This window comes from Ambystoma mexicanum, chromosome 7q (assembly GCF_040938575.1).
Source record: "Ambystoma mexicanum isolate Mex_15411 chromosome 7q, UKY_AmexF1_1, whole genome shotgun sequence".
In the NCBI taxonomy this organism is placed as follows: Eukaryota; Metazoa; Chordata; class Amphibia; order Caudata; family Ambystomatidae; genus Ambystoma; species Ambystoma mexicanum.
In genome coordinates this window covers 1,136,775,903-1,136,794,321 of record NC_090941.1, presented here as the reverse complement: position 1 = coordinate 1,136,794,321, position 18,419 = coordinate 1,136,775,903, and the positions used below count along the sequence as shown (strand labels likewise).

At 46.1% G+C, this 18,419-nt stretch overlaps 1 protein-coding gene across 1 annotated transcript in view; it reads left to right on the top strand.

The window, feature by feature from the left end:
• Positions 1 to 15,076, top strand: part of LOC138528703 (zinc finger protein 436-like) — a 50,546-nt gene extending 35,470 nt beyond the window's left edge. The window contains exon 2 of the mRNA XM_069640557.1: positions 14,006 to 15,076. Within this exon, the coding sequence (XP_069496658.1) occupies positions 14,006 to 14,977 (972 nt within the window). The 3' untranslated portion in view covers positions 14,978 to 15,076. The remainder of the gene's footprint in view (positions 1 to 14,005) is intronic.
• The last annotated feature ends 3,343 nt before the right edge of the window (positions 15,077 to 18,419 follow it).

The following is an 18,419-nucleotide window of genomic DNA, read 5'->3' as shown; positions in this document are numbered from 1 at the left end:
AGTGCAGTACCTCGAATTCCCCTCCACGACGTGAGCCTCTCTTCCTCTGCTGGACCCCTAGAACTGCAAGAACTACAAGGAACAACCGCCACCGCAGGAGCCACTTCTTCACTTTAAAGGTACATTAAAGGTACAGGTCGCCCTTTCTTCGCGGTAGCACTAAAGGTGGTTTAAATCCTTTACCTACCTGTTGGGTTGGCCGCCCCTACTCTTAACGTTGTCTTTTAAAACTTTTGCAACCACCATTTCAAATATCGTTAACCAAAGACTTGACTGCAGCTACGAGAACATTTTGCTCCTGGGCCCTTGCCCTGTACCACTAACTTTGGCACAGGCCTATTGATTCTGGTCACAATTGTTAGATCTACCTTCTCGAGATTGATTCTCCATTCGAACTGTGTGGTGTACCCCTTTCTTAAAACTACCCTTTCTTCCCACTGCTTAATCATTGTGAAATGCCATTTTGCTCAGTTTTCATTCTAAGTATTGCTTATATGAATGCACTGTCTTGGTGAACTGGTTCACAGCTGATGGGAATTGTTGCTAGGGTATATAAGAACCTATTTCGGAATAACTTGTGTTTTCTCTCCCTTGTGAGGAATTGTTAGAGGATCCCTTGTGTGTAGTTTTTACTGTGCCGTTTTGCTCAGTTTTCACTCTGGTTCACTTGGTCTACAATTCGTATAGGGAGTGTGTATATTTTCCCTTGACTTAATTTAACTTGCTTGATACTTGTGATACATGTGTTTGATTAGAAGTGTATAAAATAAATATATATTTACTTTTTAACTACAAAGCTTTGGTCAGTGTTTCCTTGTGCCATAGTATAGTGGGCCTAATGTGTAAACCCTGAATACTGCGCATCTCCCTCTTGAGATAAGTCTGACTGCTCAGCCACAGCTACCAACTAAATCTTTGTGGTACAGACCGATACCAAAGGGGATTTATTGCTCTCGCCTGTAGTCCTAATCTTGTGTAGTGCTCCCTAAGGGAACTGCACAGGATTCTGCCTAACATTTGGTTATTAAGAAGGAGGCATGTCAGTGATTTGGGCAATACAGAAATGTAGACTTTTTACGCAGCAAAGATGTATCATACTTAATAATCATACACCACTTGTATTAGTATTCACATTGCTAGGACTGATTTTCTATACTCTGGCCTAGTGGACAGATGTATAGAAGGCCAACCTATATTGACAGGAACAACTCTGGGAAACTGTAGCCAAACCAGTTTAGGTAGCAGTGGCAAGTGGTCTAGGCTAATTTCATCAGAGGAGGTGAGCTTGTAAAGGGTCCAAAATGAGGTCCCACAGTGGGAATCACAGAATACACCTAGGCTGGATGTATACAAATACAGTTATTTATTTATGGCCAAAACACACAATAGACAAATGACCACTAGCAGGTAGACGTATCACACAACACTACCAAACTAAATACGTATATACATTCACTTTGTTATAGGGCATAATACCAATCAGAAACTCCTGCAAAGGAAAGGTTAGACAAGTATTATGCAAGTTACACAGAGGTGATCCCTATCTACAATTGTATAGCGCTAGGTTGCCTGGGGCCTTGTGCCCAATAGTTCAGGATACAATTCCACAGAACTTAGGATGCAGGAAAAAATGCAGGTAGGGTTTTTGGGGTCCAGTGAAGGGTTCATATGGTTAGGGTTCAAGTAAGACTAATTCCCAAAAGTAGCCCCTACAGTCGGATGTCTTGCACAAGAAAGCAATGGCAAAGCCAAAAGTGTTAGAAATAATTATTATAAGCCCATATACTTATAATGGGAGTATAGTGGTAGGTTAGAAACTCTGTAACTTACCCCCCTTACTCCACTCCTTCCCCAGACGAAGGAAGAGTGTCTGGCGTTGCTTTTCCCACTGAAAGCCTCAGTCTTCGAGTCCCAGTGGTTGCAGGTTTGAGCTGATCTCCAGTTGCTGTCTTTTACTGTTGCAAGGACTCTTGGTCGAAGAATGCAGAAAAACTCGATGCAGCACCCCGCTCAGGACTGGACTCTGGCCAGGTAAGCAATTTTCAGACGGTGGTCACCGTGCACAGCGACAAAAAACGACTCAGCAGCCGCAGTCAGACTTTCCCTTCTATCTCGGGTCCCCTTAATGCTAAAACGCCAAAATTTCACAGGAGGTAGTCTTGCAGGTCCAGCTGAGGATCCTCCAAGTTCCAGGCCAGAACTCAATACGGTGACTAAGGCAACACGGTAGCCCAAAAACAAAGCTGGTCAACCACAGGACGATTCAGGGCACTTCCGAAGGCTTCCTTTGGCAGGGCACCGAGCAGACGTCGGGAATGGATGGTCTCTCCCATGAAAGGGTCGTAGTTCCTTGGCAGGACTACTACAGATCAAGAGCAGGACAGGGCTCCTCCAGGACAGCAGCAGAAGTTGGTTGCCAGGCCTCCTTCAGTCAGTTCTCACAGCTGGATATGACATTTGGCTCCTTCAGTTTTCTCCAGGATCTCTGAAGGGTGGGTGCAGGGGTCCTCTTCTTATCCTAAAAGCCAGGTAAGAGCTGAAACTCACACTAGCCAATAGCAGGACTAGCCACACACACACCCCAGCAGTGGTCCAATCTGGACCACGGGCGGGAACATTCATGCATACCACTCAGACACACTGAAACCAGTTTGTGGATTGGAGTGAGACAGAACCCGCCCACATCCTGCCAGCAAACACACACAGCCCTCCAGTAGCCCGCCAAAAGCTACTGCTTTCCCATGCACTGGAAGTCCTTATAAGGAATTTCCTGGCCTCTAAGGCCAGGAAGAAGGCTCAAAGACAAGATGGCCAAAGAACAGGCGAGAAATCTTGTGTCACGGCCATGTTTGAGCAGTAGCCAAACACGGTAAATGCAGTAAAGCTAAAATGAAAATCCCCAAAAAGTGGGAAAAAGTCACTGCTGCCACCAGCTTATCCTTTTAGCACACCTAGAGTAACCACACATCCTCTGAGTGGTAGTCTAGGGTAAAACAAAAATGCATCCCTTTGTACTGCAGTATAAGCTGCTGTGCACAATGATAAAAAGTTACCACTAGTGATACAAAAGTAACCAAAAGTAGTAACATAGTAACACAACTAAGGGAAACAATGTTCCCCAGTACTGGCAGCCTGAAGGACATATCAGTTTCCCCATAACATCTGAGCAAAGGCCAGTGCAGTGAAGCTTAAGGCTTCACTGTACTGCAACAAGTACAGGTAAGATTCAAAAATAAAAGCAAAACGTTTGGGGGTTACATAAAGATGGACAGAAATGTACAGTAAAGAGAAATATTTCCTAACACAGATCCAAATGTTTAGATGGAGTGTCTAGACCCCTTGCCTGTGTGAGCTACTTGCATCTTCCTCTTAAATTCACTCCACCCTGGTAGGCGGAATGGTCAAATGGAGCGTTGAAGTGGTCTGCTGGAGGATTTCTACTATTCTAAACTCACTCCACCGTGGTACGGGGCATAGTCAAGTGGAGCATTGAAGTTGTCTGCTGTGGTCCGCCAGAGGACATTGATGGACGCTGATCTGCGTACACACCTTGCAATTTTGATACCAGACTGGTTTACAGGCTTAGTTGGCTGAAGGTACAGTGCTCGGTGACTACCAAATAGGGTGCTGCTCTATTTCTGCTTGCTGTATGTTATGCATGGTCTGTGCAGCAGCAAACTAAAGGGGTGTAATTCAGTGCTGTTGGGGGCACCTGTGGGGGGTGGCGCTTTGAGCTCAGAAAAGCTAATGTCCCCCCACTTGGATGTTTGAATGATGTGGAGGGTGGGGCAATATGTCTACTGGGGGCCAGCCTTTGCCTGCTGCAAACTTCCCTCACATGGGCACGCCACGCAGGGTGTCTGTGACTGCTGGAAATACTACCAGGTTGAAGAGTGCTGATAGGTCATTCTCACCACTAACCCATGTGGATCTGGGGGATCCATTAGGCCGTATGGGTACAAACTTTGTCACTGATGTGTCAATTTTGCCGCTGATTGTTTCTATCGAGCTCGCAAAAAGAGTGTGCTTATCTTTGGGTGGTCGCTCAGCCCCCCCCTCTTCCGTCTGCACCCCAACTGTCTGAGGGTGATGCTTTTCCTACATTATGTCATGTCTCGCCAATCCTGACTGATGCCCATATATTTTTTAATCAGCCTGGCCCTGCCTCAGCACGCTGTTCATCACCCTCTTCTGATGTGATGCTGAACTATGACCTCAAAGAACGTACAACAACGAGACATGACCGGCAGGCTCAGGAGGAGCCAGTGTTCGATGCTTTTTCCTTTCCTGTTCTGTCAAGGATATTGGATACTATGGAACGAGGTTGTGATGTTCTCTGATTGTTTCTAACGTGGTCTCTTTTGCCGCCCAAACCTCTCTGTTGTTGAGTCACTAGTGTCTGTTGAAACTGGTCGCAAAAGGAAAAAGAAAGCCAAGAATGCTAAATGATCTAGCCTAATGCCCCCTTTAAATAATAAAGGTTCTCTTAAATTCTTACGATCAATTAAAGATCAGACAAAGTCTTCTCAATGGCTTTGATTCTCCTAAAGAGTCTTCAGCGCCTTTAAATTCCTTGGTACATGGATCCGTTCCTAAGGTGATGGGTAAGCGCAGGAAAGGTAAGGCTCACTATCAGAGTCAGAGTCGGGAGGTGGTCGCCGGTCAGTCTTGTACTACTGACCGTGATGTGAACAGAAAATCTTTGATTACGGCTTATCGTAAACTGAAAACGTCAGTAGCAGCCGTTGAAGGGTTGAATGTTTCTTCCCTCTCCACCTGCTCAATTGAGTCTGATGAGGAGGCCCTGCTTCCCTTTTCACCGGAGGAAGGTGAGCCTTTGACTCAGACTTTGGTATTAGGTAAGGAGAGTGTAAGGGACTCTGGTATTTAGATGTCTGTGAAACCCGTTTTTGTGAGATTGCAGCCAACTGCTCCCCACTTTCACCCGACCATGGTTACTTCCCAGCTATTGTCTGGGGTACCTGCTAAGTTTTCTACCATGGAATAAAGGAGAATGTCCCTGTTGCTGCCTTCCGTGTTCGGAGGCTTGCCAATGAAGCTAGATATGATGCCTAAGGGACCACCTGGGGGTTCTTCCTTTTGACTGCTGGTGATGGGGGAGGTGCTTGTCGACAAACAAGGGGCGCCGCCGTTAGGGCTGGCGCCAGTAGTTGAGGACCAGCTTCGTACTTGTGCCTGAGACACACATCCAAGGACAAGGAGCTTCATCCCTTGAATGGGCAGTACATTTCAGCTCTGTTTGGTAACAAGCCTACAATCGATGACCTCAAAGGACATTGATAGAGTTTTTCTGGATTTTAGGACTGTTGACATGGTAAAAATTGACTTTTACTCTAAGCTTATTAAAAATCTTGTTGTGGCTGTAGCAGAATGTTTGTCAAATATGGGCTACGCCGTTTCAAAAAAGGGGGGCAGTGTTTCTGTCTATTCTACATGGTAGGATGGAGAAAGGTGTTGAAAGAAGGGGGATACTGCGTCTCACCCATCAGTGTCTCACTTCCACTCCCCGAGGACCCACCATCCTGGTGATCCTCACTCACTGGTCCACCCCCAGGAACTGGATCCAATAGCAATGGCCGTGTCCTGGCCACCTGGATGATAGATCCCCGGGGACTAGTTAGGAAGACACCTTCAGGTTTCTCACATTATGTATAAAATAAAATTTGCTGCCAACAAATGATGTTTTAGGATCTAGATGCTTGGTCTTCTGTGTTGTCTAAAGATCGTTTGTGTCGTTGCTGTAGATTTACCCGTGAAACCTTGAAACATGTCATTGTGCATTGCTTGGCTCTTACTGCCGTACGTGAAGAAGCCTTTAGGTGATATTTTATCACTGCTCTCGTGGAACTTATTATCAAAACTAATGATCGTTTGGTAATTACTGTGATGAACTTTGTAAAGTTGCCTTTTCCTTTAACTGACCATATTTTAATATGGGTTTTGTAAACTGTATTTATGTCTTGTGACTTTGTACAGTGAATACTGTTTTTTTACTATGCTTACTGTTTTACATGGACATGTGAGTAAAGTTTCTTTTTCTGTAAACTAAATAACACAATAAATAACAATAATCAATTGGGTGACTGTGGTAAAGGGTCATAACTTTGAAATTAAATGTGTATCTGGCAAAGACAATGTAACTGCAGATTTTCTGTCAAGAAATTCTGTATAAAACATTAATGAAGAGGCTGAAGAGTGCGATACATCTAAGGGTATTCTCACGCCTACTCCCCCTGGATGCTTTCACCAGGTGGCCAGGGAAAGTCTATTGCTTTTGGATCTGTACCCTGGGGGTGGAAAAGTGTGGGAGGATCACCTGGGTGGAGGGTCCTTGGGGATTGGGAAGAGGGTTTCCACAGGCAAGACATGGTATCCCCTTATGGGAACCAACCTAACATTCCCCCAGCCTTTATGGGCTATTGCAAAACATCTACCAACATTTCCCCTCATTCTACCCACTATAGTGCTGGGAAAAGGAAGAGGCGACTAGGAGTAGTGAACACTAGTAAGTCATTTCACCACTCTGGTACTGAAACGAGGAAGGAGCAACTAGGAGTAGTGAACACTAGTACGTCATTTCACCGCTCTAGTACTGAGATGAGGACGAGGCGACTAGGAGTAGTGAACACTAGTACGTCATTTCACCACTCTAGTACTGAGACGAGGACGAGGCGACTAGGAGTAGTGAACACTAGTACATCATTTCACCACTCTAGTACTGAGATGAGGAATAGGTGACTAGGAGTAGTGAGCACTAGTACGTCATTTCACCACTCTAGTGCTGAGACGAGGAAGAGTTGACTAGTAGTGGTGAACACTAGTATGTCATTTCACTACTCTAGTACTGAGATGAGGAAGAGGCCGGCAGAGTGTTGTGAAGTTCAGGCATGTCCCAAGTTCTCCTCTAATTGCAACCAGGCTATTACAATTTGGAACTCACACCTGCAACCTGTCATGTGGTTGCAGTTGTATGAGAAGGGAGGAGGCCAGCAGCACAGAGACCAGCAGGGAACCCTGTGTGCAGTATTTTAAGTTGTCTTTCCCTCAATTCTTTTTCATAAATTCAACTTTTCAACAGCCCATTTGTCCATTTGTCAATTTTGCAAATATAACTTAATTTTTTAGTTTCTTAAAGAAAATGTGTGTATACAAGCAAATATATATGTTCAAATCCCTTGTACATTATTTCTGGGTTTATTTTGTTTCTCTTCCCTCAAATGTTTTCTTTTAATTCATTACTTGCAATTAGAAAATAATCCATACTTTTGATTTTCTTGCCTCTGCAGGTCCAATTGAATTGTTGATGCTTTCAACTTTCATAAATTGTGTGTCATTGTTTGATAGTAACACCGTTGTTGTACAATGTTATGAGCATTAAACAGGTTGCAAGTAATACATATATTAAAGATATCCCCCTTGTGTCCAGGTGAGAACATCTGCAGTCTGTGAAAGCAGATCCCCTTGAAAGTTCTGGATATGTCTTTCCTAACTTGTGAAGAGGCCACATGCAGTCTTCTTTGTCCTTGGTGCTCCAAATTCCCTGCAGATGCTGGGATTATGGAGAGGAGGGTGTGTGATAGCATCAGACAATGCTCCCTGGTGATGCCACACCTGTCACTGTGCCCTGCTGATGCTGCGGCTATGGATTGGAGGGTCTGTGATAGCATCCGGCAATGCTCCCCAGTGACGTCACACATGTCACCAGCCATGACAATTTATTTACATGGGAGCATCCTATATAAATGATCTTCTGTGCTTCCTGTTGACGTCACACTGGTGCCCAGTTCGGACAATTTAACTACATGGCATTGTCCCTCTATGAGCTGTTCCTCTTCATCATGGAGCAGCCCTTCTGTATAACATGGCATCATCCTTCTGTGATCTGGTCCTCTTCATCCTTCAGCAGCCCTTCTGCATATCATGGCATCGTCCTTCTGTGAGCTGGCCCTCTTCATCATGGAGCAGCCCTTCTGTATAACATGGCATCATCCTTCTGTGATCTGGTCCTCTTCATCCTTCACCAGCCCTTCTGCATATCATGGCATCGTCCTTCTGTGAGCTGGTCCTCTTCATCATGGAGCAGCCCTTCTGCATATCATGGCATTGTCCTTCTGTGCATTGTTCTTCATCCCAGAGCTGCCCTTCTGCCTATGGTGGCATCTTCCTTCTGTGAGCTGGTCATCTTCATCATGGAGCAGCCCTCCTGCATATCATGGCATCGTCCTTCTGTGAGCTGGTCCTCTTCATCATGGAGCGCCCCTTCTGCATATGGTGGCATTGTCGTTCTGTGAGCTGGTCCTCTTCATCATGGAGCAGCCCTTCTGCATATGGTGGCATCGTCGTTCTGTGAGCTGGTCCTCTTCATCATGGAGCAGCCATTCTGCATCATGGAATCGTCCTTCTGTGAGCTGGTCCTCTTCATCATGGAGCAGCCCTTCTGCATATGGAGGCATTGTCGTTCTGTGAGCTGGTCCTCTTCATCCCAGAGCTGCCCTTCTGCCTATGGTGGCATCATCCTTCTGTGACCTGGTCCTCTTCATCATGGAGCAGCCCTTCTGCATCATGGCATCGTCCTTCTGTGAGCTGGTCCTCTTCATCATGGAGCAGCCCTTCTGCATATGGTGGCATCATCCTTCTGCATATGGTGGCATCATCTTTCTATGAGCTGGTCCTCTTCATCATGGAGCAGCCCTTGTGCATATGGTGGCATCATCCTTCTGCATATGGTGGCATTGTCCTTCTGTGAGCTGGTCCTCTTCATCATGGAGCAGCTCTTCTGCATATGGTGGCATTGTCCTTCTTTGAGCTTGTCCTCTTCATCATGGAGCAGCCCTTCTGCATATGGTGGCATCATCCTTCTGCATATGGTGGCATCGTCCTTCTGTGAGATGGTCCTCTTCATCATAGAACAGCTCTTCTGCATATGGTGGCATTGTCCTTCTGTGAGCTGGTCCTCTTCATCATGGAGCAGCCCTTCTGCATATCATAGCATTGTCCTTCTGTGAGCTGGTCCTCTTCATCATGGAGCAGCTCTTCTGCATATGGTGGCATTGTCCTTCTGTGCGTTGGTCCTCTTCATCCTGGAGCAGCCCTTCTGCATATGGTGGCATCGTCCTTCTGTGAGATGGTCCTCTTCATCATGGAGCAGCCCTTCTGTATAACATGGCATCATCCTTCTGTGATCTGGTCCTCTTCATCCTTCAGCAGCCCTTCTGCATATCATGGCATCGTCCTTCTGTGAGATGGTCCTCTTCATCATGGAGGAGTCCTCCTGCATTTTGTACTGCTGAAGTTCCACGTATTGAAAATTCCCACCTTGCCTTCTACTGAGCTAAATATGGGAACACACATGTGTAAAGATGACGTGTCACGCTTAAAACAGCACATTAACCCTTTACTGTTTATAGTCCCCATCTACCATGAGCAGGTATGTATTATAGGTTTTAAAGAGCATTAACCCGCCCCAGTCCTAAACCACTGACCTCTATGTGCTATTGTTTTTTATTCTTTCTAAATACCCCAAATAATCTAGTGATTGACAGTCTACCACTTGACATCGTCCTCAGCTTGGCCTGAACAAACTCCCAGGAACCTGTCTATCACTCGCCCTCACCAAATCTGTTGACATCAAGTGCTTTGAAGCAGTGCCCTAATATATATTATGTATGGCTTGAAGCAAGATGGCCATCACAGAAGCTGCATGGGGAGCAGGTTCATCCTCAGCCCATCCCCTATACTGTCCTTCGTGTCCGAAGCGGTTTCTGATAGGTTACACCCACATTTGTATGAACTCTTTTTTTCCCTTGGTTCCTCTCATTATTGCATTTTAGTTAAGGTCTAGTATTGCATGAGGGTCAGATGACCTATGTTGCTATTAACGAGGGCCGACAAGGTTTGAAAAGCACGTCCAGCCTTGTGCAGCATCATCTTGGAATTACTGGTAGCATGGTAGGTGACTCTGCAATGTCCCCTTGTCTCTGCTGGTAGCATGGTAGGTGACTCTGCAGTGTACCCCTGTCTCTGCTGGTAGCATGGCAGGTGACTCTGCAGTGTACCCCTGTCTCTGCTGGTAGCATGGCAGGTGACTCTGCAATGTCCCCCTGTCTCTGCTGGTAGCATGGTAGGTGACTCTGCAATGTCCCCCTGTCTCTGCTGGTAGCATGGTAGGTGACTCTGCAATGTCCCCCTGCCTCTGCTGGTAGTATGGTAGGTGACTCTGCAGTGCCCCCCTGTCTCTGCTGGTAGCATGGTAGGTGACTCTGCAGTGCCCCCTGTCTCTGCTGGTAGCTTGGTAGGTGACTGCAGTGTCCCCCTGTCTCTGCTGGTAGCAAGATAGGTGACTCTGCAGTGTCCCCCTGTCTCTGCTGGTAGCATGGTAGGTGACTCTGCAGTGTCCCCCTGTCTCTGCTGGTAGCATGGTAGGTGACTCTACAGCGCCCCCTGTCTCTGCTGGTAGCATGGTAGGTGACTCTGCAGTGCCCCACTGTCTCTGCTGGTAGCTTGGTAGGTGACTGCAGCGTCCCCCTGTCTCAGCTGGTAGCATGGTAGGTGACTCTGCAGGGTCCCCCTGTCTCTGCTGGTAGCATGGTAGGTGACTCTGCAGTGCCCCCTGTCTCTGCTGGTAGCATGGTAGGTGACTCTGCAATGTCCCCCTGTCTCTGCTGGTAGCATGGTTGGTGACTCTGCAGTGTACCCCTGTCTCTGCTGGTAGCATGGTAGGTGACCCTGCAATGTCCCCCTGACTCTGCTGGTAGTATGGTAGGTGACTCTGCAATGTCCCCCTGTCTCTGCTGGTAGCATGGTAGGTGACTCTGCAATGTCCCCCTGTCTCTGCTGGTAGCATGGTTGGTGACTCTGCAGTGTACCCCTATCTCTGCTGGTAGCATGGTAGGTGACTCTGCAGTGTACCCCTGTCTCTGCTGGTAGCATGGTAGGTGACTCTGCAGTGTACCCCTGTCTCTGCTGGTAGCATGGTAGGTGACTCTGCAATGTCCCCCTGTCTCTGCTGGTAGCATGGTTGGTGACTCTGCAGTGTACCCCTGTCTCTGCTGGTAGCATGGTAGGTGACTCTGCAGTGTCCCCCTGTCTCAGCTGGTAGCATATAGGTGAGTTCTGAAGATCGTACTGCAGTATAAGCAGTGACACACAATGGGCACACCCCTTCCTTTCCTCGCTCTTGCTCATGTAGGCTCTGTGTACTCTTCTCTGGTAATTTGAGAATGGCACAGGTTTACACAAAGTACTTCTCTAACTGTTACATGTTTGTTGATCCAATCCCCGGATAGCAGCATTTGGTGGCAAAGCTTTCTGGGAGTTCAAGTCTTCCAGGCCATAATCCCAAACCTTTGCCACTTGGGCTGCACCTCTGGAGGAACAGCAAACCAGGGCGATTCCACCTCATCGACTCTCTGGGGTTAAATGAGGTAGGGGGCAGACCAGCTCAGTCCCTTTGGGCTCACCTCGTCCACATGCCAAGATGAGGAGGTTGATTAACAGACCACATCTGCCCTTAGGACCCATCCCTCTCCCATGCAGGTGAGGGGTTAGAAGCTGACTTGCATTCACAGAAGAGGTTCCTGGATGGATCTGCACCACACAGCATGTACCAGAGATGAGAGGAGTGCAATCAGATGTCTTTTAAATGCTTTAGCCAATCAGGGGCAGGCAGGACAGTCACTCTTGCAGTAAAATGTCTCCTGGCTATAACTTCAGATCTATTTATATCACAATATTCTCCTTTGGCAGAAGATCTATTCATATCACAATATTCTCCTTTGGCAGAATATTGTTTAGTATTTTTCTCTGCCCACCATCCAGTTTGAGGATGACTAGACTTTGGAGAAGCCAGTGAAAGCTACTGTGAGGCTATATGCAAGTGGAAAATAGCCACATGTCTGCTGAGTACTTTTAGGCTTTAGCAGACTGTATTAACTAATGTTCAACTTTTCCCCAATTCTCTTGTTTTGCAGTTATTTAGTTGGAGGGGCCATCTGCGTAGTATACGCCTGTCTCCCTAGTGCCTCTGGGCTTTTCAAACGGCTTCTGAAAAGCTGATGGTTTGTCTTTGGACTGAGCACAACAGACATATACATGCATTTATTATATGAAAAGCTGCAATTGGGTTATGCATGCACTGAGCTTAACCTCAGCTCTGAAGTAGCCATGGCATTAATGTATAGTATAGTGTATGCATACACGCACGCACACACACACGCATATACACACCCCCAAATACACACACACACCCACCCCTCTCTCTACCAGTTTCTCTTCATCCATAGTGATCAGGGCAGGGGGATCTCAAATGATATTTATACCGTGCCGCTGCACTTCAAAATGGTATCACCCACCCTTCCTCCCTTCAACGCCTTGCCACCCGCAAAGATCAGGGGTGCCAGCAGAGCAGCACCACAGGACGATGCAGTCATATGTTTCCTTTCTAATCCGAAGACAAACATTTACGTACAAATACATCTTTTAGCTTCCATGAGTTACCAGGTACAATGAACAAACAGTTATCATTTCTATGGTTCAAATATTTGTGTTCTTGTCTGCAGAAAAAGAATCCTTCAGGAACAGGAATTCCTATTTAACTGCTGACTTTACTAAAAATGACTAATCTGCCCCAACTTCAGAAGCTTTCCTGGGGCCCTGATCGTAGCTATTCTTTATTTTTGGGTAGGTTTGTCTACAGCCATGTTGGATACATCTCTGTGCATTGAATTGCTGATAAGACCCACCTCACAGGAGCATGTTTGTTGCACAGCTCAGAGAGTGCATCTAAACTTCTTTGTTGTAATATGTGGATATGTAGTGAGCTCCAAGCATCTTCTTGGACTTATTTCTGTATATTTTCTTTTCTATTTTTGTGTTGTTGTCTGTTCCATTTGCTTTTCTTTTGCATTGGCTGTCGCATGTTCCAGTTCCTTATAAAAGACCACTGTGGAAACACGTATTGGTCCTAGTTGTCTTTGTTGTAGTGTGTAGCTGATGGGGCAGTATTTGGTGAATAATACTAATGGTAACATGTTCTAGTTATGTATAATGCATGAGATTATATACTCTAATATTAATAAATCAGAGCAAGCCTTCAAGTATTAGGCTAAAGGGTAATTCTCAATTATGAAGTATTCTTGGACTCTTATTATACAAGACTAGATGGTGTGTCTTTTGTATTTCGATCCTTCATTGGACTAAATATAGTATTGTGAACCTGTTTGTGCCCTCTGAGGAGATAACACATGATCCAGCACTTGTGCAATATCTACTTGTGGTTTAATGAATTCAGCAGGATGTTCACAGTTTAACATGAACGGTAGAAGTGGGGCAAGAACACGCATTCAGCATCCCGTCTTCCCAAGACATCATTATTAATGGCGGCATTGTGTATAGCAATGGCATGTCATCCCGCTCTGACCTCACGGAACAGGATTATGGAATTCATAATCAATAGCTGTGACATCATGGGCAGGGGTTCCAGCGTTTTCTCTACCTCCCCCGTTTCATATAAGAACTGAGGGAAGCAGGTAAAGCCTAGCCCCCTGCCACATACAACAATAGCGTCCAAGACAGCGCAGGAGCCGTGTTTCGGGCTGTGTGAGAACGCTTTGGCTCTGTTGCTGCCACAGGCCACACTGCATTTCACTGCACAGGGGCCATGGTTCTGTTAGGGAACTGTCATGGCGATGGTCATGGGGTTTGGGGTGCACTTGTTTCTCATTGGGGTGTGGTGAACTTTATTTTTGCTGTTGTAGATATTTCCCTCATGCCTTCCCTCCCCACCCACCCCGTGCACTGCTGGTCCCTGGGAATGCTGATGGAGTGTGAAAAAGACACAGGATCCATAGAGATCATAACATTATGTATGAACAACTATCATTTGTAGGGTGTACAATGTTGATTAATAGCCCTGTGCTAGATCTATTATTTTTTAGGCTGTATGATGACATACAATAATAAAGGGTACCTCTGCTTCTTTCAACAGAGAATGAGCAGCCATCAGAGGATGCATGCTGGGGAGAAGTCCTACGAGTGCACGGAATGTGATGAGCACTTTAATCACACATCAAAGTTGAGAAAACATCAGAGATTCCACAAAGGGGAAATACCTTTCAAGTGTTTGGAGTGTGAGAAAAGCTTCACTCAGAGCTCACATCTAACCCAGCATCAGCAGAGCCATATTGGGGAGCGACCATACAAGTGCTCAGAGTGTGTGCAAAGTTTCACGTATAGCTTGCATCTGGTCAAGCATCAGAGGATCCATACTCAGGAGCGACCATACCATTGCTCAGAGTGTGTGAAGAAGTTCACTTGCAGATCGAATCTGATCGATCATCAGAGGATACATACAGGGGTGAAGCCCTATGGGTGTACAGAATGTGGTAAGCACTTTAATCAAGCATCAAGCCTGAGGACTCATAAGAGAACCCACACTGGACTGAAACCCTACCAATGTACAGAGTGTGAGAAAAGCTTCAGTGACCATTCAAGTCTGAGGTACCATCTGAGGATCCATACTGGGGAGAAGCCCTATCAATGCACAGAGTGCAGGAAATTGTTCAGTGGGCCATCAGCCCTGAGAAACCATCAAAGGACACATACTGGGGAGAAGCCTTATGTGTGCACAGAATGCAAGAAAAGCTTCAGTGACCAATCAACTTTGAGGCTCCATCAAAGGATCCATACAGGCCAGAAACCCTATGAATGTACAGAATGTTGTAAGTGCTTTAACCGTGCAGCAAACCTGATGGCTCATAAGAGATCCCACACAGGAGAGAAACCCTACCAGTGTACAGAGTGTGAGAAAAGATTCACTTGTAGCTCAAATCTTTCCAAGCATCAGAGGATCCATACTGGACAGAAGCCCTATGGGTGTACAGAATGTGGTAAGCTCTTTAATCAAGCATCAAACCTGATGACTCATATGAGATCCCACACAGGAGAGAAACCCTATTAGTGTACAGCGTGTGGGAAAAGCTTTACTCAGAGCTCGCGTCTGTTCAAGCATCAACGAATCCATACAGGGGAGAAGCCCTAACAATGCACAGGGCCTCATTACGACTCAGGCGGTAAGGGGTTTACGGCGCCGTAAACAGCGCCGACCCTTACCGCCTGAGTACGAGGTCCCTTAGCGCCATGGCGAATTTAACACCTGCTTTTAGCAGGTGTTAAAATCCATGGCGCTAAGGGACCATGGAGTTAATTACGCCACCGTAATTTACGGTGGCGTAATTAACGCCTTCCCCACTCCCATTATGCCCTATGGGGCAAAAATGGGAATGGGGAAGGGTAAATGGGGATTGGGGACTTACCGCCCCGCCAAGGTCGGAATGGGGCGGTAAGTCCGCCAACCACCATGGCGTAAACGTAGTTTACGCCATGGTGGTAAAGTCACGGCCCAGGCGGTAACTTACCGCCTGGGTCGTAATGAGGCCCACAGAGTGTAAGAAAACCTTCAGTGACCCTTCAGCCCTGAGAAACCATCAAAGGTCACACAGAGGAGAAAAACCCTATGTGTGCACACAGTGCAAGAAAAGCTTCAGTTACCATTCAAGTATGAGGCGCCATCTGAGATTCCAAACAGGGGGGAAGCCCTATTAATGGACAGAGTACAGGGAAAGCTTCAGTTTCCCGTCAGCCCTGAGCAGTCATCAAAGGATCCATACAGGGGGAAGCCCTACGGCTGTTAATGTTAAAGGATATTTGTACCGCACACTATCACCACCGGAGTGGTCCCCTGGCACCCTTGCGGCTCTGAAAAGGGGAAGGGAGTGAGTTAGTGGGAATAAGCGGGAGAAGTGCAAGAGAGCAGTGATGTGCTGTTGTTAGCCTCAACACAGTTAACACCGCTCACTGGGTTTGGGGTGTTTTTTTCGGTCGGTGTGTTGTTGTGCGAGTATATTTGTGGTTTGTTTTGTCGTTGTGGTGTAGTGAAGTCTGTGCGGTTTGTTGTGCTTTAGGGTTGAGGTTGTGTTTGGTACCAGTTTGAAAGGTGTTTGCAGAGGAGTGAGGTTGTTAGTGGGTTGGTTATTGGTATCGCTGTCTGGAAACAATGTGCTAAAATGTCCACGTTCATTCCAGGTGTGGCATGGGAACATCTCTGCATTTCTGTCTAGAACCGCCATCCGGCGATATTCATAATCCCTTCTTTATATGAGACCCATCAGTATTCACAACTGTGTCTAAATTTGGCCCCTGCCCACCTTTGAAGCCTGTATTTATGTGAGGCAAGCAAGTGGTCTCGGTTCCATCCAAATCTGGCATATTCTATCTAGATGTGGCAATGGTTGGCATTCACAATCCTATACAACCGGACATGCCGCTAATGCAGGCTACCGATCATACCCCATCCATGCGTGGCATCTGCCATCATTCTCATCTTTGTCCGTGCCCAGCTCATGCCAGCATTCACAACTCGGTCCAAATGTGCCTACCGCCAACACTCGGAATTCCACCTGAGTATTGCACTTGGTAGCATTCATGGAGTGGGAGGGTTTGATAGATGGAGTTGGGCCGGGATGCTAAGTTTTGTCCTTATGGGGTGCTGCTTGAGACTTATTTCACTTTGCGTCATCTCTTTGGTTATTTTTGGGGTTTCCCTTAGGTTCTAGGATGGGGTTGGGCAGGGGTGCTAATTCTGTCCTCATGGGGTTGTCATTTGTGTCCTATTACACCTAGCATTGTCTACCTCGTTATTGTGGGAGTTTCCCATAGTCGGTTCTAGGGTTGTCTATGTCATCCTAAATTCTGTCAACCTGTTCTTTGCGTTTCCTGTTTGATTGTTTAATTGTTTCAATTTGATTCTGTTGTGTTGAAGAGCCAGGTTTTTAGTAGTTTTCTGAATTGTAGGTGGTCTTTGGTGTTTCTTATTTGTTTAGGGATGATGTTCCAGGTTTTTGCGGCCAGGTGAGAGAAGGATGAGCCCTCTGGTTTTTTCTTGACGTACAGTTTGGTTCCAGGCGGATTTCATTGCTTGATCTGTGGAGTCTTGTTGGCTTGTAGATTGTTATTTTCTTTTGTAGGAATTCAGCGCCCTGTCCACTGATTGCCCTGTGTGTTATGCACATTGTCTTGAAGGTGATGCGATATTTGTCTGGGAGCCAATGTAGTAATTTTAGTGCTGGAGTGATGTGGTCTTTTCTGGATAGTTTGAGGAGGAGTCTAGCTGCTGCATTTTGGATGCTTTGTAGTTTCTTCAGAAGGTATTCTGCCATCCCGAGGTAGAGGCTGTTTGCGTAGTCGATTCTTGACATGATGAGGGCGACGATTGTGAGTGTTTTGTGGGTGAAGGAGAGGAAAGTTAGGTTCTTCTTGTGTGAAGGAGGAAGAAGCATTTCTTGATTAATGCATTTATTTGTGGTTCTAAGGTTAGGGTGTTGTCCATCAGGACTCCCAGATTTTTTACTACCTTAGAAGGTGTGGGCCTGGTCCCCTTTTCCGACGGCCAGGGAACGTAGAGGTGGTTCTCTTGGTTTTTGGATATAATCATGATTTCTGTCTTTCCTGGATTGATTTTCAAGTTGTTGGCGTTCATCCAATTAAAGACTTCTTTTAGACACTCAATTAGGGTTGAGGGATCAGCTTGAGTGTCTTCGATTTTGTAGATAATTTGAGTGTCGCCTGCATAGTTGTAACAGGTAATTTTGTATTTTTTTAAGATTCTGATTAATGGAGTCTGGTAGATTTGAAGTGTGATAGTGAGGATCCCTGTGGTAGTCCACAGTCGTTAACTTGTGGAGTAGATTTGAAGGGTTTTATCCATACGGTTTCTGTTTTGTCTGCTAGGAATGATTTAATCCAGAGTAGTGCCATGTTCGTTATACCTATATCTTCCAATCTTTTGGTTAGGGTTTTGTGGCATACTGTGTCGAAGGCTGCAGAGGTCGAGGAGAATCAGAGCTGAGGTTTGGAGTCTGCATTTGTTTTTAGGACGTCCCAGATGGATACTAGTGCCAATTCTGTTCCTCTTTTGGGTCTGAAACCGATTTGTGCTTGGTCCAGCAAGTGGTGTTTTTCTACATGTTCTTGGGTTAATTTGTTTACGTAAATTTCTAGGAGTTTTGCCGGGTAGGGAATGTTTGAAATCAGTCTGTAATTGGAGTGGTCCTCCTTGTCGCCACTTGTGTTTTTTTTTTTTTACTTTATTTTTATTGACATCATACATATAAGGTAGGGTGTGCGGGCAATCCCTGCCAGCAATACATTGAACAAGCATAGATGCAGTTTACATTTTTGATTTTTTTTTTTTAATCCAACTCACCCACCCCCCCCCCCCCAACTTTTTTGAACATACCAGGTCCAGAGGTTTTGCGGGTTATAGAAGCTGCAGAGAGAGCATTCAGAAATCAATATGTTATCAGACATTCAGTTTGACATAATGGGGTCAGATCAGTTCACAG